The sequence below is a fragment of the Acipenser ruthenus genome, chromosome 8 (genome assembly GCF_902713425.1).
Source record: "Acipenser ruthenus chromosome 8, fAciRut3.2 maternal haplotype, whole genome shotgun sequence".
NCBI lineage: Eukaryota > Metazoa > Chordata > Actinopteri > Acipenseriformes > Acipenseridae > Acipenser > Acipenser ruthenus.
The window spans coordinates 53,189,268-53,214,844 of NC_081196.1; the positions used below are offsets into that span (position 1 = coordinate 53,189,268).

At 37.4% G+C, this 25,577-nt stretch overlaps 1 protein-coding gene across 18 annotated transcripts in view; it reads left to right on the forward strand.

Annotated features, from left to right (window-relative positions):
- Window positions 1–12,597: 12,597 nt before the first annotated feature.
- Window positions 12,598–25,577, forward strand: part of LOC117406593 (POU domain, class 2, transcription factor 1-like) — a 40,943-nt gene continuing 27,963 nt past the window's right edge. For 12 of the 18 annotated variants that reach the window (XM_059029236.1, XM_059029242.1, XM_059029237.1 and 9 more), the window contains exons 1-2: window positions 12,598–12,880; window positions 21,720–21,756. In XM_059029236.1, the coding sequence (XP_058885219.1) occupies window positions 12,863–12,880; window positions 21,720–21,756 (55 nt within the window). In that variant the 5' untranslated portion in view covers window positions 12,598–12,862. Of the gene's footprint in view, window positions 12,881–13,048; window positions 13,069–14,740; window positions 14,759–21,719; window positions 21,757–25,226; window positions 25,270–25,577 lie in introns of those variants that run through there. The other 6 variants (XM_059029238.1, XM_059029245.1, XM_059029240.1 and 3 more) reach the window with 4 other exon arrangements.

Genomic DNA, 25,577 nt, shown 5'->3' on the forward strand with positions numbered 1-25,577 from the left:
GTTCCCAGACTGGGCACAAACTCGCCTTCCAAATGATACAAATACATATCTTACCTAATGCAGTTTTCCTATGGATATGCTCCCCCCCCCCCCCCCCCCCCCCCCCCCCCCCCCCCCAAGAACCACAGTACAGTATAACATGTTAAAGTGGAGGTCCATTTAGAAATTGACCTTTATCACAGGAAGTGATACAACACCAGGAATAAGTACATGCAGGGATGCAAATAAGATTCCTATAGCATAGCAGATTCACCCATTCCAGGGTTTAATAAAACATGATTAGCCACAGTGTATAGGTAACAAGCTCAGGTGTCTTATTAAAACTCATAGTAATACCAGGAATAGATCAAACAGCTGCAATGGAAGTCTTATTTCCATCCCTGGCATGAAAACTTTAGTTTTTTGCAGTGTGATGCTTTATTTAAAAAAAAAAAAAAAAGTAATCAAATAACAAAATCATCCCTTAGGCTGATAAGCTGATTTAAAAATGTTTACACCAAACAGGCGAGAATGCTGTCAGTGAGGGATTTGAAATTGAAATAATAGGCTATTCACTGTTAATGAACTAAGCCAAAGGGTCAAACACTTTGAATTTTAAATTGCATCTTACTTCGGCCCGATGAGGGTTTTTGCAGGGATTTCTTTTTTTAATTACCGACACAGCGCTGCTTGGAAAGTGGACTCATCTAATATTCATTTCCAGTATCCATAAGTGTCCGGGAGACAGTATACAATTCCTTTGACTTGATTGTATGCCCCAGTGCAATCAAGATTTTATTGGTCTAGAGACATTAGACACTTTTAATAGTCACCTTTCAAAATTAAAAATAATTAACCTTCAAACAAACATAACTCTTGACTAATACTGTATTATTTATTGAGAATATTAGCCAAGTTTTCCGAAGAAATTTCCTATCTTCACATACCAAATGTATGACAGTGCGTTCTATTATTATTATATATTTCTTAGCAGACGCCCTTATCCAGGGCAACTTACAGTTGTTACAAGATATCACATTCTTTTTACATACAATTACCCATTTATACAGTTGGGTTTTTAATGGAGCAATCTAGGTAAAGTACCTTGTTCAAGGGTACAGAAGCAGTGTCCCCTACCTGAGATTGAACCTGCAACCCTCTGGTCAAGAGTCCAGAGCCCTAACCACTACTCCACACTGCTGCCCTGTTCTAATCTTGAAGTGTAAACAGTTGTCTTTATTAAAGGTCCATTATTAATTGTTGTTGAATCTAGTAGCACATTTCATATTCCAAGTTAACATTTTTAATTTTAAGAGAATTATTGATTTCAATGAGGTATTAGAGCAGCAATGTGGAGTAGTGGTTAGGGCTCTGGACTCTTGACCAGAGGAAAGTGGGTTCAATCCCAGGTGAGGGACACTGCTGCTGTACCCTTGAGCAAGGTACTTTACCTAGATTGCTCCAGTAAAAACCCAACTGTATAAATGGGTAATTGTATGTTAAAATAATGTAATTGTATGTAAAAATAATATGATATCTTGTAACAATTGTAAGTCGTCCAGGATTATTATTATTAATTTCTTAGCAGATGCCCTTATCCAGGGCGATTTACAATTGTTACAAGATATCACATTCTTTTTACATACAATTACCCATTGTGGCAATGTGTCCCGCCCCTGTGTGCATTTCTGTGTTATATGTTGCATGTAGTGTATTAATGTTGGTGTATAGAGATGGCTGCACAGGATATAAATGGGTGTGTGCAGCATGGGTTATTTAAAATGTATAATTGTATTTAGGCACAAGGATTGCACATCACTTCACATGCATTTAAAGTAATTAATATGTGAGCACGAGGTTGCACATAATTAATTCACGTGCTGGGATTCAAGTGAATAATTAATTAGTAATTGAATCCCGGCACAACAGTATATATAGATGCACATTTCATTCACTCTGGGTTGTGTGTTCGGTGAGTGGAGAATGGGTGTGAAGAGGAGGTAAAAAACTAAAATAATAATAATAAGTGTTTAGACTCACCGTGTTTGTTTGTCTGTTAGTCCACAGTTTGTTTAAGTGTTAGTCCGTTTTGTTTGTCTGTTTTATTTGGCCTCAAGTGCCGTGTCCTGTGTTTTGTTCAACCTTTTATTTATTTTGTTTATTAAACACTGAGCGCTGCCACGACTCAGTTGCACACAGTACGTCTGTCTCTGTGATTCTTTCTGGCCTGAAGTCCTCCCTGCAGCTAGCCTGTCACACCCATTTATACAGCTGGGTTTTTACTGGAGCAATCTAGGTAAAGTACCTTGCTCAAGGGTACAGCAGCAGTGTCCCCCACCTGGGATTGAACCAACAACCCTCCAGTCCAGAGTCCAGAGCCCTAACCACTACTCCACTCTGCTGCCCTGGATAAGGGCGTCTGCTAATAAATAAATAAATAAATAATAAATATCTGTATTCTTGGAGCAATGCTAAAATCTTTTTCAGCACTAGATGTCTACTGATTTCTGATATTATATTTTTTATTTTATTAATTGCAAACAAAAACAAAGCATAACAAGGTTCAGACAAATACATACAACGTAAATAGTACACTTCAGTAATTAAACAAAAAGCATGTAATGACTAAACTTCTACAGGTCACATACCCACCCAGAGTAAAAAAAAACAACATCTCCCACAAACCAGGAGAGGGTCCCCCGCTGCCACCCACTCTAAAATTATTGCCATTTTGAGAGTGTTCATCTAATGAGTCCCCCTGCTCTTAGCCAAGACATATGTGAAAACCAAACCCTGTAAAAGAGTTCTGGTTTGTGTTTGAGATTGTAGTAAATGCGATCCAGTGGGATATAACTAGACAACTCACTGCGCCATTGCGTCATTGTTGGGGGTTTAGCAGATCTCCACTGAACTGCTATACATTTCGTGGCTGCACACACTGCTACATTTAAGTATTTTTTCTGAAAAGAGTCAATAAGCATAGCCGAGAGGAAACTGGGAATTCTATTTCGGTACACAGTGAAATTACCTCAATCACTCTTTCCCCAAAGGTGGTTAGTCTTGGACAGCTCCACATCATATGAAGGAAAAATCATGTTTCTGTCTGGCATCACATAGTTCAGATATCTCAGGGTGCATCCTATGTAGCCGAAACGAAGTACAGTAAACCCTGTATTATTTCAAATTGCAAAAGTTTATGCCTTGTATTATAAGAGCAATATTGAGCATTTTTGCAAATAAGAGACCCGTCTTCCAGGCTAATTTTTTCCTCTATCCTCCCACTGTCTACGGAGATGGTTAGTATCCTGCTCCCACTGTCTACGGAGATGGTTAGTATCCTCCTCCCACTGTCTACGGAGATGGTTAGTATCCTCCTCCCACTGTCTACGGAGATGGTTAGTATCCTCCTCCCACTGTCTACGGAGATGGTTAGTATCCTGCTCCCACTGTCTACGGAGATGGTTAGTATCCTCCTCCCACTGTCTACGGAGATGGTTAGTATCCTCCTCCCACTGTCTACGGAGATGGTTAGTATCCTCCTCCCACTGTCTACGGAGATGGTTAGTATCCTCCTCCCACTGTCTACGGAGATGGTTAGTATCCTCCTCCCACTGTCTACGGAGATGGTTAGTATCCTCCTCCCACTGTCTACGGAGATGGTTAGTATCCTGCTCCCACTGTCTACGGAGATGGTTAGTATCCTCCTCCCACTGTCTACGGAGATGGTTAGTATCCTCCTCCCACTGTCTACGGAGATGGTTAGTATCCTCCTCCCACTGTCTACGGAGATGGTTAGTATCCTCCTCCCACTGTCTACGGAGATGGTTAGTATCCTGCTCCCACTGTCTACGGAGATGGTTAGTATCCTGCTCCCACTGTCTACGGAGATGGTTAGTATCCTCCTCCCACTGTCTACGGAGATGGTTAGTATCCTGCTCCCACTGTCTACGGAGATGGTTAGTATCCTGCTCCCACTGTCTACGGAGATGGTTAGTATCCTGCTCCCACTGTCTACGGAGATGGTTAGTATCCTCCTCCCACTGTCTACGGAGATGGTTAGTATCCTCCTCCCACTGTCTACGGAGATGGTTAGTATCCTCCTCCCACTGTCTACGGAGATGGTTAGTATCCTCCTCCCACTGTCTACGGAGATGGTTAGTATCCTCCTCCCACTGTCTACGGAGATGGTTAGTATCCTCCTCCCACTGTCTACGGAGATGGTTAGTATCCTCCTCCCACTGTCTACGGAGATGGTTAGTATCCTCCTCCCACTGTCTACGGAGATGGTTAGTATCCTCCTCCCACTGTCTACGGAGATGGTTAGTATCCTCCTCCCACTGTCTACGGAGATGGTTAGTATCCTCCTCCCACTGTCTATGGAGATGGTTAGTACTGTCAGGGTGATAGTCAGCCAACACTGAGTACAGTGTAGATATAAGTTTAGATGAGCTCCCTGACTTTAAATTCCTTCTCTAAGCTTGAGGCTTCAAGTCTATCCAAAGACTTCTGAACTGTGTTAATAAAGTGCGTTATTTGTAAGAATCTGTAAAAGTGAGTTTTAGGAATATCAAAATCTTTCTGGAGCTGATTAAAAAAGGAAAGTGATCCTTGCTGAAATAAGTGTCTGAATTCCTGCATACCACTGTCAGACCAAGGCCTAAAGGTACCATCATTAAATATCAATGGAAGAGATGGGTTCTTCCAAATAGGCGCAAAAGGTGAAAGGGAACATTTCCATTTAATGTATTTGTGTGCTAACTCCCAAATTCAAACTGAATTAAGAGTAATTGTATTATCAGTTATTTTTTAACAAACTTAATCCCAAAATAAGGTATGTACATGAAATTGTAGGGTGAAATGTCAGAGGCTTCAATCTTTACCCAAGAGGCTGGACGGTTACCAAACCACTGGTTGATAGGTCTGAGTTGTGTTGCCCAATAATATAGCCTATTATCAGGTAGGCCTAGACCCCCTAATTTATAAGGTAAATTAAGAACAGTAGTTCTGACTCTTGCAGTCCTACCCTCTCACACAAAATGTGAAAACAAACTTTGCATCTTTGTGAAAAAGCCAAGAGGCAGTGGGATTGGCAGAGCCTGAAAGAGGTAGTTCAATCTTGGTAATAGATTCATTTTAACAATATTAACCCTGCCCATCAAAGAGATGGACAGTGTCATCCACCTGTGGATGTCAAACTCCACGGTGTTGATTATTGGGGAGTAATTAATCTTATAAGTATCCACTAGTTTATGGGGAAAAAACACACCAAGATATTTAATCTGTGAAGTTGACCATTTCCATTTAAATTTATTCTTCAAAGCAATAAAATTGCCATCAGAAATTGGCACTCTCAGTCTTACTCCAGTTTACTCTAAAACCTGAGACAGATCCAAAGGAGGCCAAAGTATCTAGTACTGCTGATAAGGAGGTTTTGGGGTCTGACAGATAAAGCAAAACATCATCTGCATATAAAGAAACAACATAGTTCTCCTCACCTATATGAATTCCAGTCACACTGTTGTGTGACCAAATAGCCACTGCCAATGGTTCGATAGCTAGCGCAAACAAGAGTGGCGAAAGAGGGCAACCCTGCCTAGTACCCCTTGACAGCCTGAATGGGGCAGACAGCTGGTTATCTGTCCCTATTAAAGCTTTTGGGGCTCTATAATGTATTTTAATCCAGGAGATAAAGACAAAATTAATTCTGGTCAGGACTGACAAAAGATAGTCCCATTCGACTCTATCAAATTTGACATCGAGTGAGACAGCAACTTTAGGGTCTTTCAGTTTGCTAGTGTGGTTTATAATATTAAAAAATCTGCAGAGATTATTTGAGGACAGCTGGCCCTGAATAAAACCTGTTTGGTCAGGGTGAATCATTTTTTTGCAAAACTACCTCCAGGCGCATAGCTAGCACATTAGCAATGATCTTATAATCCACATTGAGCAACGATACCGGGCGAAAGGAGCCACAGTTCAGTGGGTCTTTGTCCTTTTTAATCAATAATAGAATTAAGACCAAATCAAATCTCTGGCATGTGTTTCTTGTCTAGGGAGGCTCTAACCATATGTAAGAGGGGGGTTCATTAATTTGTCAGAAAAACATTTTAAAAACTCAGAAGGGAAGCCATCTAGCCCTAGAAACTTTCCATTTTGCAGACCTCTGATGGCACACCGGATTTCTTTAGATGTAGTATCTTTCTCCATATCAGATTTCTCTACAGCCTGTAGGTTTTGTTTTCATTAAAAGTTTTTGTTTATTTATTCCCTGTAAATAAACCTACCCTGTTTTATTATAATAAATAAATAAATAAATAAATAAATAAATAATAAAACAGGGTAGGTTTATTTACAGGGAATAAATAAACAAAAACTTTTAATGAAAACAAAAACCTAACCCAGTTTTTGGGCACTAGCTCACTTCTTGAACCTTCTCTACTTCTTATTGTTTGGCTACTCCAAACAATAAAACAAAAGTCAAAACAAAACAAAATGATGATGGACTTTTTCTCTCCTGCACTCTTCACTTTGTCAGGCAGGGTGGTATTTTTCTCCGGATCACTCCCAGAGGTAAGTTGTGATTGAAAAGTCCATCTATTTACTTATCTTCCTTGATTTAGCTTTGCTGTTCAATTAGTTTCTTCTTCTGGTCTTCCACAGGTCCTTTTCCATCCCTTTGGCAACACTCTGGTAGATAATTATTATTATTATTATTTGTTTATTTAGCAGACGCCTTTATCCAAGGCGACTTACAGAGACTAGGGTGTGTGAACTATGCATCAGCTGCAGAGTCACTTACAATTACGTCTCACCTGAAAGACGGAGCACAAGGAGGTTAAGTGACTTGCTCAGGGTCACACAATGAGTCAGTGGCTGAGGTGGGATTTGAATTGGGGACCTCCTGGTTACAAGCCCTTTTCTTTAACCACTGGACCACACAGCCTGGTATTGCTGGTATGTAGTTCCCTTGTTCCACCCTCCGAGGACCTCTGCTGGCAAACCCTGGAATGGCACTCCTTGGATTGCCATGTTAAATATAAACCTATTCCAAACCAACCTTCAACAGTTTCATCCAAAACCGCTATCACTTGTCTCTTCTTTAAAACAGGACCACACACTTCACCAATCTTCCTCAACCTTCTTGTCCCAGTTACAGGTACTTTCGGTAAGATGTTTAAAATATGTAGAAATCCCAACATGGAATAAATGCATTTATTGTGTACTCACAGTCCCGTTTTGTAGACCTCCGTGTTTGGCTCCGCTCTTTGTAAACAAACCCCTGCTGTTACTCCTTTGGCTCAGCTGTAGTTCTCTCCAAACACTGCAGTGGACTCCCACTTTACCTCTTGGCCACCTTCTAGTGAGATCCCACAAGTCCTGTTGCTTCCTGGGAAAAGTACTTGTTGGAAGAAGCCATCCACAGCCTTTTTCCAGCTTTCAGGCTCAACAACCCTTTGCTTCTGTTTCCCAGTCACCAATCACAATGACGATGCCGTTTTGCTTATTATCAGCCACCAGGGCTGTGTTGAATAGGCAGAGCGCTCCGCCGTGGCGCTACGTAACATAAGTTAGCTCTTATTGAACAGTGTGTTATGAGAGACAACTTTCAAGAATGTTGGATGCATTTATGGAAGATTGTGCAGAAAACCTGCTTTTTTTCTTCTTTTTTTTTTTTTATAAATTTAGTCGTTGCCAATTATTTTATTATTTTCTACCAATTTGGAACGGCCAATTATTTTATTACGCTCAGCTCATCGCTACCACCCCTGCGCTGACTCGGGAGGGCGAAGATGAACACACACAGTCCTCCGAAGCGTGTGCCATCAGCCGACCGCTTTTTTTCACACTGCGGACTCACCATGCAGCCACCCAAGAGCTACAGCGCCGGAGGACAACGCAGCTCTCGGACAGCTTACAGGCAAGCCCGCAGGCGCCCGGCCAGACTACAGGGGTCGCTGGTGTGCGGTGAGCCGAGGAGACCCTGGCCGACCTAACCCTCCCTCCCCCCGGGCGACGCCCCCTGGGAGCTCCCGTCCTCGGTCGGCAAAGGAATAGTCTGGACTTGAACTCGCGACGTCCAGACTATAGGATGCATCCTGCACTCTACGCAAGTGCTTTTACTGGATGCGCCAATCGGGAGCCCTAGAAAACCTGCTGTTTAATGCCTCTACTGCACTTGCATTAGCGGCAGTGAATTCAAACACATGTAAGAGTCCTGTAAGGATTGAAAACTATGTTGAGAGCATTGTTCCACAGTACTGTGATTGTTTCATATTACATGCTTTATTTACAGGTGGCTACAGTGCAGTTTACACGTGCAATTAAGATGTTTCTATTGTATGTAAGTGTTGTTGTACAGCAAAATAAAAAACTTTCCAAAAATAGAACAATTTATTTTTTCAACAATTATTTAACCCAGTAACATTTTTATACAGCAAATCAAATAAATACTCTCCTAATAAATTATTTCTTCAACAATGCTTTAAATACATCAATGACTTTAGCAGTTGGCATCTGCCTTTTCTGTTCCTCTGCAAAGTCTTACAATTGAAGTACTACTGTTTGTTTTTTTTCCCGCCAATATGACTTAAGTCTTATAGTACATATATCATTTTAATTTTGATGTACTCCTGGTTAGATAGAAATGTAACACTGCAAAAGTACCTCATTTCAGTAAAGTTCTCTCATTCTAATGTACCCTTTCTGCCATGAAAAAAGGGTTTAAAGTTTTCAGTGTAGCCTATACTGCTGTGCTTTTTCAGCAGAGCTACACTGTGAAGCCTAATCTCGCAGAAATATACTATAAAAAAGTGTTACATATCTTTTTTTTAAGAAAACAAATGCACACAGATATGTTGGTCAAAAAGTCCAATACGTGGAGAAATTACACCACAGTCGCCACACTGGTATTGTACCTCCGCCATTTTGAAACACCCACCAAGTCAGCTCCTCAGAATGTTAGCTGACGTTACGAAGTGCTCTCGGTGTGCAGGTCGTTCAATAAAAAGCACCACGTAACGCTCTGCCTATTAAACGCACCCCAGGGCTACACCGCTCCCCATGTAGTATTACTTCCTGGTTTATTGTCCCAGAGTTCCCCCCTTCCTGTCAGGTGACACTGGGAGTTCTGGGTCTTGTAGTTTTTTTAAATTTTTTTTTATTAACCTACAGAAATCTTACACACTCCACACAGACATTTTAAAACAACTGTAACAATTTTTTTTTTTTGCAGCATAACAGGACTAAATCATTAACCCCCCACTATTTTAACGTTATTCCTGAAAACCTACATTATCTGTCACAAGTGCTATTTTCTCCACAACTGATTTTAAATGATCAAACAAATGAGATGCCAATGACAACATGATGATCCTGGAACAATATTTAATGGAGGGAGCAGTCGTCCAGATCGTGTGGGAGTTTGTATTTGGTCCCTGTCTATTGATAAGCTCTTTAAAACCTGCAGTAAGTTCTCTGCAATTTCACTGATAAACACATGAAGAGGTTATATTGTGCAGTCTTACTTTCTTTCAAAGTAATTTCCATAGCACCTTAAGAGGCATGAAGGAGACAGAATGATGAACAATACAATTTAAATTGAATCGATAGGTTGTTTCAGCTCCAAGCCTTAACCTGTGCAGAAGTTTAAGTCTCCATATATGTCATTGCATAATGTCTTACATTTTATATTTATAAAAAAAATATTTAATATATCAAATAGTGTAAAGACTGAGTGGCCGATATATTTTAAACAAATAGGGCAATGTCTCAATTGTAAATGGGATTTTATAAAACTACTTTAAAATGCTGTTAAACCAATGAATTGGCTCAAGTGTTTGGAACATTGCCGTGTAGTTTAATCTAGATCAATATAATAGTGTTGCTGGGGTTGCACCCAATGTCAATGTAGTACCAAGATAGTGGTCTAAGTAAGTGGAGAATTACATTTGGCCGGTTTATAGCCTGCTGACAGATAGTAACCCAAAACACTAGCATTGCACTGTGGCCTGGCCAGGGGCTGACATTACCAGGCTATGCCACTGTTAATAAATTTAAAGAGTTTGTGATCAATGATCCATTGGAGGGGAATGGCAACAGACTCCATCTGTGGTGCACTTCTCTAATACAGATTTTCTAAATGCATCTTCCAAGCTCACCCACACTATTTAATTGGGTCAATGTCTGGGTAAGGTACACTTTAGCAAGACACTACTATTAGTAGGAAGGAATTGTGTGAAGCAGGTGTTCTACGAGAACCAAAATAACAAAACCAAATATGCTTTATTTATCATTTTTGTTTTAAATTATTACCATTTAAAGAATAAGGACTAACTATGACCATTGTTTCATTCATATTGTATATCCAAACTTGCAACTGCTTGGAAACCTTTTTCTGCAAGCACAGATATCACATCTTTATAAATTTGATTCCTAAACATATACAAATAAACTGGTAGAAACGGGTTCCCTCCGCCTGATCCAGTCGGCTTGATAAGAACATAAGAAAATGTACCGATGAGAGGAGCCATTCGCATCATCTAAGCCCGTCCGGTTCCTAGTAGCTGATTGATCTCAGAATACACACCAGACACAATATGAATAAATAAATAAATACACATTAATTACTTGTCATTACGCATGTGCCTCAACATATGAAAGGAACAGAATAAGAGAAAATCAATAGGCAAGTATATGTTAATAAACTACAATAATAAAATAACAAACAAACTAACATGAATAAACTAAATAAAAGTGTCAAACTAAATTTACACAGCAGCCCTGCAGCAGTAGCTTTTACTTCTTTAAAACGGTAAATGTAAAGAATCTGACTTGTTACTTCTGCTAGTGAGGTATGACAGGGGGACTCACAAATCTGCACATTAATAACGTTACATTTGTAAATACAGCATTCACTGAACTGATACATGCATATTGTATAACATATACTCAACCCTGGACTGGAATTAGCTACATAAAACAAATCGGATTCTATCACACGTCATCGAATATTGTTCATTTTAAAATAAGTAGCGCAATTTACTGAAAAAAACTAACATTTTCAATAACATTTCTAGGTCAAAAAAAGGAGAAATGGTGAAATGTGTAGATAGATACACTTTTTATATAGCTTACCAAAGTAGATTCTTCCGGGAAAAAGTGCAAGGTTTCATTCGGTTCAGATTTCACACAAAACTGCACGCACTTTAACGCTAAAACATACATGGCCATGCAAACCACAACAATGGCGCTTTCTCTCGCAGTTTAAATCTGAATGGAGGAATATTCTCTTCTCGCACTGAGATAAATTATTTTAATTACAGAGCAATAAGGATTATACAAAAAAAATATTTACCTGATAAATAAATGCTGGTGTGCATTATTCAGTTCGTGTCATGTAGATTGGTAAATTCAATCAGACCTTTACACTACGAAAATGTTACCTTCAAACTTTGGAACGTTTGCTAATTTAAATTAATCGCAGTTTATGAAAAAAGCGCGTTCTTATTACACAACAGTGCCACAAGGAGGAAATAAAAAATAAAAAAAACCTAGGTAGCGTTTTTCAGAGTAAAAGTAGTCGTATGACCATATGTCTCCCCCAGTAGAAAAAGTGTGTAGGGTAGGGGCATGGCGCCATGGTAGCATCGCTCATAGTATACAGGGTATATAACAATGTACAGGATACGTAGGGATCAATTGAAACTATTCTCTTCAAAACTATTATAGGAAGAAAGATGTCGCGTTCCCTAACTCAAATTGCCTAAAATACTCACTAAAATACACTTGAATAGAAAAGCTTCTAGTTGGTTTCAGACCCAGATTAGCGCTAATTGTACTACCCACTGTTAATTTAGGTAAAGCAGTCCAATAAATAAAATTACGACAGGATTTCTTACAATTGGATTGTTATCTATATATTTCTCTAGATATTATGTAAAACTTGTTGTATGTGACTTATTTAAGTCTTCAGTTTGTAGCATGTACTGTAGTCTAGTTATAGGTATCATACTATTTTCTTCCTAATAAGCCGCTAAAAGGATTACAAGTAGTTTACTCTCTATACACTACAGGTAATAGGCTTCACTTATATAAATGCATTTTATGATTCCAGCATAACAATTTGTGTGCGTTCTTTAAATACATGATAATAGCTTTAATATTACTTAAGAGTCTTGGCTCAAAAGTACTAATATTATTCAATAACATAAGAAAGCTGAAAGTAACTTGCTATGCGTGTACTAATATTACACATTAATATAACAAACATCACATATCATTATCTCCAACACCATCCTGGAAACGTAGTTTAGTTTAACTTATAATACATAATAAATATATTTTAGTTCCCGGGCGCGCACCCGAAAAGCACACTCTACTGCCGGCGCGCGCCTCCCTTTCATTATTCGTCTGTTTCCGGAAACGGCCTGACGTCGATTAAAATACACATAATTAGGAATAAATTAAAACATTATTCAAAATGTTCTAACAGGGTGTAAAATTAAACGTGTAAGATTATATTTCGATTTAAAATTTCCAGCTGATCTTAAAAAGCATCATTCAGTCTTTCGTTTTTTTTTTTTTGTTTTTTTGTCTGAAGTTCGTCAGTTTTCGACAGCTGTTTCCGAAAGTGAACCGAAGGCTGGCTCAATTTGTGATTTAAATAATATTTTGAATTCGAAGTAAAATTTTGCAACAGAGGTGTAAAATGTATCGGGTTTGTGAATAAAGCATGTATTTAAGTGTATAAATTTAAAAAAAAATAATCTTATTGGTTAATGTAATGCATATGCTTTGGTTGGCGCGGGGTGTGTAGTTCTGCAGCTCAGGGTTGGGATTTCAGGTTAAATATTCAAAATGGCGGACGGAGGAGCAGCGAGTCAAGATGAGAGTTCAGGAGCAGGTAATCATTACTGCATTTTACATATTCATATTCATATTCAAACACGCTTTCTCTCAACCCAGATCAGGCGGGAGAGAATCAAAACAACATACAAACTTAGCATAATGTATTAGTAATCAGCATCATTATAATTAATACATAGAAATGTCGCCGACACTGGTGGGAAAACAGGAGATTGCAATGCGATGGTAAATTTATAAAAACCTCACCCCCCCCGGAGTTTGTGTGATTAGAGCAGTGTCCACTTTACATATTCATATTCTCGCGCAGAGACTGGGATAATTTATTAGTAATCAGCCTCGCTGTTCTGTAATTCGCAACGAAATTACTGAGGTAGAGAAAAGATTGTTGAAACGCTGGTAAATAAGCGTTGTTTCTTTGTGTTTGTGTTGCAGCATGCAGTCATTATTTACACAGTTTATATATATTAATACGCTTACCAGTCTACAACTGTGGACTGTTTCTTGTTACATTGTTTCATTATAATGGGTTTAAACTAATGGGAAACCACAGATTTTAGTTTATGATTAGACTGTAACGCAAGCGTGTTTTTTTTACTGGCCCATTTTTTATTTCTTTGTGCCTTTGCAATTGCATGTGGATTGCATATTCATGTGTCCCACCAGAGAGCATGCAGTTAGCATATTTTATTAGCATGATTCGATATTATTCCAGTTGACAAACAGATGCAAAACAGTAGCTAGAGGCAGAGCAGTGGAAATACGAGCATGTTGTGGTGAAGTAGTTGGATAAAACCTTTTTAGATCTGCGGGGCGGCATTGGGTTTACACTTGTACAGTTCACAGGCATTCACAAAAGGGAAATTCTGCGTGATTGGTTTTTAATATTGGTAAACACAAGTGTGAATGTTATGTAAAGGCGTAGGACTGGGACACTGTTGATTGCAAAGCTTTTTTTTATTCTCTTTTTGCGGCATTTCATACGGTAGCATTCATAACTACATACCTGTTTGTTTAGGTTGGATAGATTTGTTCTGCAAATCAATCCAATTGGATTTAATGTGTGTGCGCAATAGATGGCTAAATAATACAGTATCTCAACCCTTATATGTGTTTGCGAATGTAAGTGTTTTGTTTTGAGTTTTGATGACATCAACTAGTCGGTACATAGTGAGTAATTGAAAAATAAATATATAAACAAGATAATATCTTATTTTCTTTTCATTCCTACAAGGATGAAAGTGCTAAACACACCTTACAAGTCGTGTTTAACTTCACAGGGACATTCTAGTAGTAGCTAAATCTTTTACAATCATATGTTAGTATTGTTTAGAGTACAGCTGTACTATAACGTAACCAGTATCTCTACGATGTCACATGCTTCATACAAGCCCTCAATCATGTGTTAATATCTCTAAATCACGAATTTTGTAGAATAAGTAGTTATGGGGACCCAGACGAATGTGTTGTTTTTGTATGCTTGGATTTCTTGAATTGTTTGTATCGTTTACGGGGGGGGGGGAATCAAATGGAATGAACATACTATATTTCTTATTAATGATTTCCCGCAATTTACAGTAAATGTTTGTTGTATGTAGGCGTCGTGCGGGTAGTGTGTGTTTACTATCCTTGAATATATTAAAGTCTCTCATTAGAATGTCTAATTTGGGGAGGTTTCTTTTATTTAAAATGGCTGTATAGATCCCCGCCTCTCATGTTTAGTAATTGAAATCTTTAGCAACCAACTCGAGTCTGTCTGTTTATATTTGATATCGAACCATGTGCTTTTGTGGTTCTGATGATTTTATCTCTCTCTTTTTTTTTTTCATTTTTTGCCAGACAAATGCGGCCTAGTGCATCAGGCCAGGCAGCAAACTGTAAAGCAAGGCCCAGGTTTCAACAAAACTAGCAGGCCTCGGTATTTATTTTATTATTATTTTTTCTTTTTGTAATTTCAAATAACTATTTTTTTTTTTAAGTGATTACTTGAACTTATTTTTTATTTTTATTTTTTAATTCATACTAGGAATATATTTCTAGAGCAGGATGTTTTTTAAACAAGGAGGTATTACAACTAAAATATCTTTAGTAGAGTACACAGGATATATATATATATATATATATATATATATATATATATATATATATATTCACGTCCATTTTGCATATTGTGTTTGATATTAATTAGTTGAGCTATCTATCTATCTATCTATCTATCTATCTATCTATCTATCAACCCAGTAGTATACCTATATAGGTAGTAAAGGCATGAATACTAATAGAAAGACAGTTATAGCATAGTTTTGCCAGCATTTTGATCAATTGATGCTTAATGCTAGTGGTAATCTATCAATTTAAATTAAGGTTTTGCAGAAGTATGTGTGATAGTTTGATCTTTATTGAACCTACGTGTCTTGAATACACATCTCAAGCTGTTCCAAGTTTAATCAAGCTATGTATAATTGTTTTATTATAATTGGTTTTTTTTTGTGGAAACCACACTTAATAAACCATTTAGAATAAAAAGTTTGAACTTTAGCTAAAACAAGGATGAGAAAATGTGTCTGTAGATTGGTTGGCTATGAGAACCCCAGACCTTTGAAATACATCTGCTTCTGAGTGTGTTGACTCAAGACAGCTAGGCTATGCTATACGTTTAGAAAACTTGGGTTGGAAGTGACCCTACTCGGCATTGATATTTATAATATTTCTCTGTTTTACCCAGTAACTACAGACAGCTATCATTTAAGACAGCTGTTCCACATTTGCTAAGATGTAATTGTTATGTCAATAATGTTTTTGTTCTGATCAATTGGTTGGTGTGTGCCTTCCCTGACATAGTGCACTATAGTTTTTCTTTATATTTTTAAAATTCAAACACTATTGGTTCTCTTTGAAGTTACCACTGAAGTCACTACCCAACAATTATGTGTCTGTCATTACAGATGATGTGTAACCTGTAGGGCAGCAATATTGAATGCATTCCACTGCACTTTTAAGATAAATAACCAGATCATATTACACAGTAAGCATCAAGTGAGTTTTTCAGATTAATTTTTACTGACTAAGTTTATAGTTTCTGGATAGTCCTCGTGATTGACAAGTATTATATTTAATTGAGCATTCATTTTTTAATCAATATTCTACAGTCATCACAACAGATGTAAATCATGTTCCATCCTGTATTAAAGGTTTTTTTTTTACTTGCTGCAGTGTGCCGTCTTTAAGATTGACCAGTAGCAAAAAACAATTTCACAAATTATACATAAAGCAATTCAAGTACAGGAAAAAGTGCATTCATATTTGGGGGCATTTAGGAGACAGGAGAAGCTTTCTGACCCAGACTTTCATTGTTGGGATAACAAGGTTCAAGGTAGTAGGAGACCTTGGGTGATTTTATACATGGAATAAAACAATACACTGCTGCTGTTGTATTATTTCAAGTAGATATACAATAAAGATGTTTTGATTATATACTTTGTAAAGCCAAACTTAATCCTTTTTGAAAGAAGCTATGATTTGTCATCAGCTATCAAAGAAAACATAAGCACACTATAGTAAAGTAATTCACTTTCTCAAATACTGGTATGTTTGTCTCCAAATTTGAAATAATAGTTAAAATTGTTCAATAAAGTTGTTGTAATAAAGGATATATTATGATCCACAAAAATAATGCACCAGGTTATAGTAAAATTTGCTCATGTTGTGTTACATTAGCTTTTCATTTGATATGATGATTTCCAAAAATGATTTCCTGGGATACATTTACTGGCCCAATAGGTCACCCACGGCTGAAATTCTGCTGCTGGGACAAACATGAATGTTTCATGTTTGAATATTGTTCAAGAAGTCAAACAAATATTTAAATATTCTTAAATTTAAAATTAGTTGAATAAAAATATATAATTGCTACCAAATTACAGAAAAGAAATCTCAGGAGTAAGTAATCAGATACCCCATTAAATTACCCCATTAGCAAAGGAGAGACACTCTTCTGTGCAGTTAGAATGTGTGGTCTTTATTTCTGATGTCCTTTATGCATTGCTTTCTTTTGCTTGATATTTGTTTGATAGTCATTTCTGAATGCTGTTATCCTCAGCCAATTATGCTTACTTGATCTGAGTACTAATATTTGGTTAAATGACAGTTTCCACTTCAAGAAAGAGAAGCTTTCTGGATCTGTATATGATCAACCCAGAGCTGGCAGTTTTAGCCCAGCCCAAATTCAGGTTATTCCACACTCAATTTTTCAGATCCTACAACTATCACTTTCTACATGCTTTTTTTCACCCTAAAGTAGAGAAGCATCAGTATGTTAACTTGTTCTGTGTTTTCACTTGATGTAAACCACATTTAGCATACCTGGTGTGAGGGAGGCTGGTGACTTTGACACCACCAGACATTCCCCAAAACCAAGAAGTGCTGTATACTAGCAAGATACAACAAACAGAAAAAAAACACAATAACCCTTTGGTCCTAAATTTGCTGTAATAACCCTGAATTGTTGTGTTGTAAGTCTTTGTCATGTTAAGTCTAGTTTTGAGTTTGTCATGTTAAGTCTAGTTTTGAGTTTGTTGGATAACTTAACAAAACATGCTGCAGCTGTAGGATTTACTGTACATTAGAATTATGGTTATCAGGCTGCCCACCTTGAACTGTGAATTGCATCTGCTGTGATGTTTTCCACATGCAGTCTCTTGACACTTGTGATGAGATGTGTTTATGCAATATATTTTTGTTGATTCTTAGTTCATACTTTTTTTCTACAAACTCACCCGCCCCCATTAGTCTGTTTCTCTTATGTTCTAAAAGTCTTAAACGGTGTGCATTCTTCTATATTCAAGTGCAGGATAGCGTGAAGTGGAGGGAAGTTCCCTTTCTATTTGAGTTACTGGTGAAGTGGCTGATTGATTCAACTTTTTTTGAATTCTCTTTCAGGGTATTATCGTCCAGTAATCCCTCTGTTGCCTGGTGTCTATTCCGTGTTTGAGTAATATAAATCTCTACAAATTTAGATTTCCATTTCTAAATGCCTCCATGCATAAGTTTATAGATACATTATAACAATTATAACAAGCCAGTGTTTTACTTCTATTTATTTGTATAAAAACTATCAAAGCAGATTGGTTGTTGTGTTGGATTTTACTGAGTGTAAACAATCTTTTGAATATTGAGTTAGGCACTTGTTTTAAATGTCAATATAGTATTGTGTTCCTTACTAAATGCAAGGGAACACATTCATATTTATTTTATTTTTCCTGTTTGCCAATTCTTTTTTTAACCCCCTCTGTCAGTAGTGGTTAACATTAAATGCATTGATCATTGTTAGATTTGCCTATTTGAAAGTTGCGTCCACCTAATTTCCATTGATGTTATGATAACTTGATTGGTAACTGACGAGCAGGCCGCTATCCGGAGGATCTACAAATTCTTTGCTTCTAGGATTTACATAAAGTACAGTAAACCTCTCTTTGCCTCTTTGTGATGGTCCTGACTTTGCTCTGGTTTAGGATTTTATTTTCTGCATAAGAATGAAACATTTACGACGTGGGAATTCCGTCTATGCTGCAGACGAGAAACTTCATTGTGTTCCTTTTGTAGAAAATGTATAAGAGGACTTGTGGAGGATTATGACTTCAAAAGCAGCATACATTCCTTAAATGAAGAGGTGCTGTTGTTGGGTGCTTTTGTGAGACTGGTCACCTGCTGTATATGCTTGCTTCTTCTCTCTCTGAATTTGTTATATTTATAATAGTGCTGTATTTAAAGAAATGTCTTGAAACCCCTCTGCTGTTTAGGATTTTTTTTGTTAAATGCCCAGAGAACGAAAAAAAAAAATTGAATGCAAACTGAGCAAGCGACTCGTATCATGAAGGCATAACCAATCTCTGGGGTCACTTGACAAGCGTAAGTTCATATTATTAGTAATATTAATATTTTTAGTAGTAGTAAAATGTGACTGATAACCTTCTTGGAACGGTGACTGTTAAATAAAGCTTTGTCTGCTGCAGTTGGTGCTGCTGCAATGCTTACTGTATATATCGCAAGCAGGCTCAATTACATGCAAATAAACGTGTATTTTTATTTAAATTATAAAAACATGATTACTGTTCTATATAACGTATTTTTAAACTACATGTGAATGGTTTATTCCATTTATATGGATTACCTGTAAAATAGGATTTTCAATCAAATATAAACAAGTAGCTATGGTGACATCACCAATAAATTATGCAAATGAGGTAAAGGTTCGAACCTTCGTTGCAGCCCTAATGCTGGGACAAATATCCGAATAGTCAAACAAATATTTTTTGACATGTACTGGGATACAAAAATCAGATGTTCATATTGGCTAGAAATGACAAAAATACCTTGCACTTATTTACCGAGTTGGAGTTTAGATTGTAGCTTTGGCTCTCTAAAACACATGCTGAATTCTTTGTCCTAGTAAAGGTACTCTATATAGCTGACATAATGGAAAGCTGTGTACTTTTACTCTGAGTTCTGTGTTTTAAATGTGTCTTTTTGCTGTGAATGTCTCACTTTATTCAAATTACAAAGAGCATATCTCCTGAGAGTTTTTAAATTACAAATCTGACCTTTATTTTTCCCATGTCTGTTTCCAGCATTCAATCCCCAGGGGAGCTTTAAAACTGCATTTTGTTGCCACAGTGAATGAGCTTTTGTTGTCAGTTTTAGCCTGAAAAATTGATGTGGAATTTAGTGTATTACTTTTATCTAGATAAGGCCTTCACTGCCTGATATTCAGGACAGTGGCTTGAGTTATTAATGACCTCCATATACTGATGCACTGTGTAGCACATACTATATATGAATGGGGGGGGGGGGGGGAGTAATTCTAAAATTGCTCTTATAAAGCTGGTTGTTCGTAGGAAAGTGGTTGGTAGAAAGCCGTATTCATGGGTTATCAATTGTCAATGGGGATGAGGGGGTTAGTGCACACCAAAATGGCTGGGAAGCCTATTGTTTCTGTTAGGATTTTTTTTTTTTTTTTTTTTCTGCTCTTTTTTTCAAAAAATCTCTAAAATCAACACTGTTGCACGGAAACTCACGGAACTTGGTAGGGTGGTAGGCACCTTAGGGAAGTTGTGTTAGAGCGAAAATGAAGGTCATAGGTCACATGGTGTGGCGGCCATATTGAATTTTTTGAGAATTTTGGACAATTTATAAAAAATCTTCTCCGAAACCACTTATCATAGAGATGTGAAACTTGGTGCAATAGACTACTCTCATGGCCTAGATTTACGGTTGCTCAACACAAGTCGATTGGTGACATCGTCTGGCGGCCATATTGGATTTGTCAAAAATATTCCAACGTCTTCTCTGAAACTGTTATGCCGATTTGAAGCCAAACTTTGCATACATAGCCTTGGCAAGGTTGTCTATCAAGTTTGTGCAAAACAACTTGCTACATAAAAAAACAAAACATGGCTGCCGTGAGCCAATCAAATTTCAGCTATGATGAAATTGCACATATTTGCACATATACCTTGCTAAAGCTCAAATGCAAAACTTGTTTAGAAATCCTTTGAGAGTTTAGACAGTGTCAGAGTTACTATATAAAACACAAATGAACCTGTATATGCTCTATTCAAAAATTAATTAAAATTAACTTGACCGTGACCTTTGACCTGTCCTTAAGGTCAAATGCAAAACTAGCTTATAACTCCTTACAGAGTGCAGGTAGGGTAATGGTTACTATGGAACACAGATAGGAACAAGAATGCCTTGGAAGCCGTCAATTTGCTTGCAACTTCTAGTTGAATTATGTTTTTTGTCCTTAGTGACAGCATGCTGTTAAGGAGATTTTAATAGATCTGTTCCTTTTATGTTAGCAAAGGCATAATTGGCATGCCCACAGCAAGTGGTCAAACTTTCCATCCAATCACACATGAACATATCCTGTTAAATGTAGCCAGCTGTGCATATTACAGTAGCTCAGTAGGGATTTGGGGTTAAATCCTCGAAACATATCGGTCAGTTTAAATGTTTTTATTCCTGAGTTTACACAAAGTTCATTTTTTAGTAATTGGTCCAAATGGCCCATGCTTTGCTCTAGGAATTGAGTGAGGTGGTATATTTAAGTATTTATCTATTTATTACAATTTATTATGAATGTTTTGGGAAGACTATATAATGCATGGTAGAAGCTGCACCTTTAAAACCATGGCAAGTTGTGACCTTAACAAACTTACAAATGTAATGGGCTTTCAGAACTTAGTAGTGCTGGTGGGAGGTCCTCATTTTTTATAATTTTGTAGTCTTGCTGTCTCGTCTCCTGTTTGCCCTCTCCCAGCATGCAAAATTAGTTAATGCTTTACTGCAGCCACTGCAGTGCCAGTATCCCTCATGAATAGCTGAACAAAGCAAAAGGAACAAACACTTAATGGTGCACTGCTAACAGCATGGCTACTGAATGGACAGCACTGGAATGAAAATGAAGACGTCTATTCATATGTGCCCAAGTTTACCTGTGTTTTTTTTTTTTTTTTTAACTTATGTAACCAATTAAAAATAAATGCAAAAAAAAAAACTTAAATAGTTACTGTTTTCTGACTTCAAAATAAAAGGATATTTTGTTCAGGTATCATTACAGCTGTATAGATAAAAAATATATTTTCAGCAGAATGATATACCCCAAATGACAAATGTGCCGATATGCATTTAAATACATGATGAATTCAGGCAGTCGGCAGGTGTGAAAGGTTGTCTTACCTGCTTGTTTTTTTTGTTTTTATGTATATATAGGCCTATCTTTTTTGTAAAGATTTTTTTGTGTCAAATTTTGGATCCAATGCAGCAGCATAAAACTCGAAACATGAATAAATAACATTTATTTTTGTCCCCCCCTCCCCCAGACTTCTTTTGAAAATGCACATCAAGATGACATGCAAGGTAAAATATTTCATATAGTACATGTGTCCTAAGAAAGCAAATTTTACTAGTGTTTTGTTGGTCTACATTTGTCAATTTTAATTGTAAAACTGCAGCGACTGGTTTGCTACAGTAGTAGTTGGTTAATTGGAATAGTGGTAGATTTGGATGCATTTGGATATGAAAGAAGAAATGAAGTGCTATGAATAATGCATATGACAAACTAAACTGTTTTTTATTATATATTCTAAAAGTTGCTGAAATCTGATATCCAGGTGAAAAATGCACAGTACAGAACAGTCCTGGAATTGCTAATTGTAATGATTGCTAATTGTAATGATTAGTACTTTGAACGGTGCCTGCTTAATAAGTAAGTTGTAAAGGGCTATACATATACAGTGCCGTGAAAGTATTTGCCCCCTGTCTGATTTTCTGCATTTTTGCACATTTTTCACATTTTATTTGGTCAGATTATTTTGTGGGTTGTAGTAGTATATAGAAGGGAGTCTGAGTGAAAAAATGACACAAAAGTTTGGTGCTTATTTCATTTGTTTGGTGTGCAAGGTAATTAAACATGCAATCTTCAGGTGTGAAAGTTATTGGCCCCCCTAGTTAACTCAACCCAATTAAAGGGATAATTAGGATCAGCTGTTTGAGTACTTCGGTTAACAACCAGGTCTGATTTGGGCCAGCCCTGCCCAAAAGAAATCTGACTAACTTTGGCCCTTACCATCAGAGTGAAGTTGTCAGCACATGCCACGAACAAAAGAAATTCCTGAAGACCTCCGGAAAAAAGTTGTTGATGCCTATCGGTCTGGAAAGGGTTACAAAGCCATTTCTAAGGCGCTGGGGCTCCACCGAACCACAGTCAGAGCCATATTGTCCAAATGAAGAAAGTTTGGGACAGGAGTGAATCTTCCCAGGAGTGGCCGTCCTCCAAAATCTCTCCAAGAGCAAGGCGTAAAATCATCCAGGAAGTCAGAAAGAACCCTAGAACAACATCTAGGGATCTGCAGACCTCTCTCGTCTCGGCTAAGGTCAGTGTTCATGACTCCAACATCAGAAAGACACTGGGCAAAAATGGGATTCATGGCAGAGTAGCAAGGTGGAAACCATTGCTCACTAAGAAGAACATGAATGCTTGTCTCAAGTTTGCCAAAAAGCACCTGGATTCTCCTCAATAGTTCTGGAACAATGTTCTATGGACAGATGAGTCAAAAGTGTAACATTTTGGCCGACATGGGTCCCGTTATGTCTGGCGAAAACCAAACACTGCATTCCACAGTAAGAACCTCATACCAACGATCAAGCATGGTGGTGGTAGTGTCATGGTTTGGGGATGCTTTGCTGCTTCAGGACCTGGACGCCTTGCCATCATTGAAGGAACCATGAATTCTGCTCTGTATCGGAGAAAGTCCGTCTGTGAGCTGAAGCTGAAGCGCAGGTGGGTCATGCAGCAAGACAGTGATCCGAAACACACAAGCAAGTCTACATCAGAATGGTTGAAGAACAAGAAATTTAAAGTTTTGGAATGGCCTAGTCAAAGTCCAGACCTAAACCCCATTGAGATGTTGTGGCAGGACCTGAAACGAGCAGTTCATGCTTGAAAACCCACAAATGTCACTGAGTTGAAGCAGTTCTGCATGGAGGAGTGGGCCAAAATTCCTCCACAGTGCTGTGAGAGACTAATCAATAACTACAGGAAGCGTTTGGTTGCAGTTATTGCTGCTAAAGGTGGCGTAACCAGTTATTGAGTCTAAGGGGGTGATTACTTTTTCACACGGGGGCATTGGGTGTTGCATAACTTTCTTTAATAAATTAAATGAAATATGTATCACATTTTTGTTATTTGTTTACTTAGGGTCCCGTTTATCTAATATTAGGTTTTGGTTGAAGATCTGATAACATTCAGTGTCAAATATGCAAAAATGCAGAAAATCAGATGGGGGGGCAAATACTTTTTCACAGCACTGTAAATATTTCTGTATTGCTTATTTTTACTCTAACACTACAAGTACAGTAAACCTGCGGTTTGAAGATTCTTTAAAATCTATGTGACGTACTGTAGAAGCTCTTTTTTTTGCTGTACTAGCATAGAAATTTTATTTAAACCGATTTTAAGTCACCTGTCAATGTACGGGTCTAGTATCTAATAACTTTGTATTTAACTGACTACCAAAATGTACTAGTTGCAGCCCTATAACAAAAACAAGTTGTCCATTTACCTTGCTTAGTCAACATCAAAAGTAAAACCCAAACCTACAGTACTTTTATATGAAAAAATCAAACTTCTGTATGAACAATAACTTTTTGGTTTGATTTTTTTTTTTGTGTGTGTTCTTAGGTAACTAAATTTGTATTTTGGGAGAGAACTAAAATAACATACCAAAAAATAACTTATTACATTGCTGTAGTTTTACATGTGAGAGAAAAGTTGATATTTCTCTTTGGTTTTTAGCCTTATTTTGTGATGTAGTATCACTATTTTCTATGTGAAGAGGGGTTGCATGGACTGCTAGTGACTTAATATGCAACATTCAGTCATGAGGGTTAATCCCGCTCAATAAAACCACCTGCTGTAACATCTAGTTAGTCAGAAATAAACATGTTAAAATACTGAATAACTTAGCTTAGCAATAATGAGAAGTTAACACTTGCACAAAATGTAAATGTACATTTTCACAGATGCATTGGAACTTGATGCATTTATTTAAAAGTAAAATGCTGTTTCTGTAGGGGTTCTACTAATTATGATTTTCTTTTCACTTGTTTTGCATAGTTTTTTTTTAATAAAAGAAATGCATGCATTATTAGCTCCTTCGCTCCAGGAAGAATTTAATTAAAAGTGCTTGAGACTGTAACATTGTTTCCAATTTGTGTATGTCACATTTGTGACATTTAACAGGCACTCTACCCTGTCATGGTGACATGTTTGGCTGTGGTCAGGGTTGACAATGCATACAAGGAACTTCATTTTGCCCCTAATTATAATGCTTGCACTCTGGTGATAATTTTCCTTTTATGTGATTACTCCCTGGCTGTTGTGCTAGGTGGAATTTTTTAAAGCTATCCAATTAATATGCTAATGAGCTGATAAATATTTATGTCAGATTTAAATTATGCAGAAAGCTTTCAGTGCACTCTGCAAAATGAATTGCTCACAGGACTTCAAAGCACACTCTGCAGCTCTAACAAGGGGGGGGGGGGGATTTGCATACAGTACTAATCAGCTGCATACTGATTAAGCTTCATTATGGAAACTGCCAGCTGCAATCTTTGTTTCTATTTTATAACAGAAAAAGGGGAACTTTTTCATGCTTCAGTTGTCTTGATGATCGCAGTGTAAAATAGCTAGCAGAGAGGCTCCCTACTGAAGTTCCCTTTGCAGTATTGCTTTCTCAGATTGCTGTAAAGTAACTGGGCTTTAGTTTTAAGTCAAGTTGTAAAGGTAAACTGCTGAGCAATAGTGTTGTATTGTTTCTTTTCTTTACGGACCTCTTGACATCATGTTGGACTGCAGCGACTATGTTGTAGGTGGGTGCGCTAAGCTCTTTAATAGATCTCGTTATTTAAATAAGGCTTTGACTATGCATGACCTATGCAGTTCGATCATTGAAAACCAGAATATATCTATGTAACTTGTCATGGCATTTAAATTTAAGAAAGTGTTTTTTGCATTTCTTTTTTGTCTATCAACCACAGTATGTTAATAAATAGGCAAGGCTATGTCATGAGCAAGTTTATTGAATGTGCCACTGTTTCTCTTAACTGTAAATAAACTGTAGTGGCATTGATTAAATGAAACCCGGGCAGTAATCCATGTTTATCTGTTCTGACTCTTT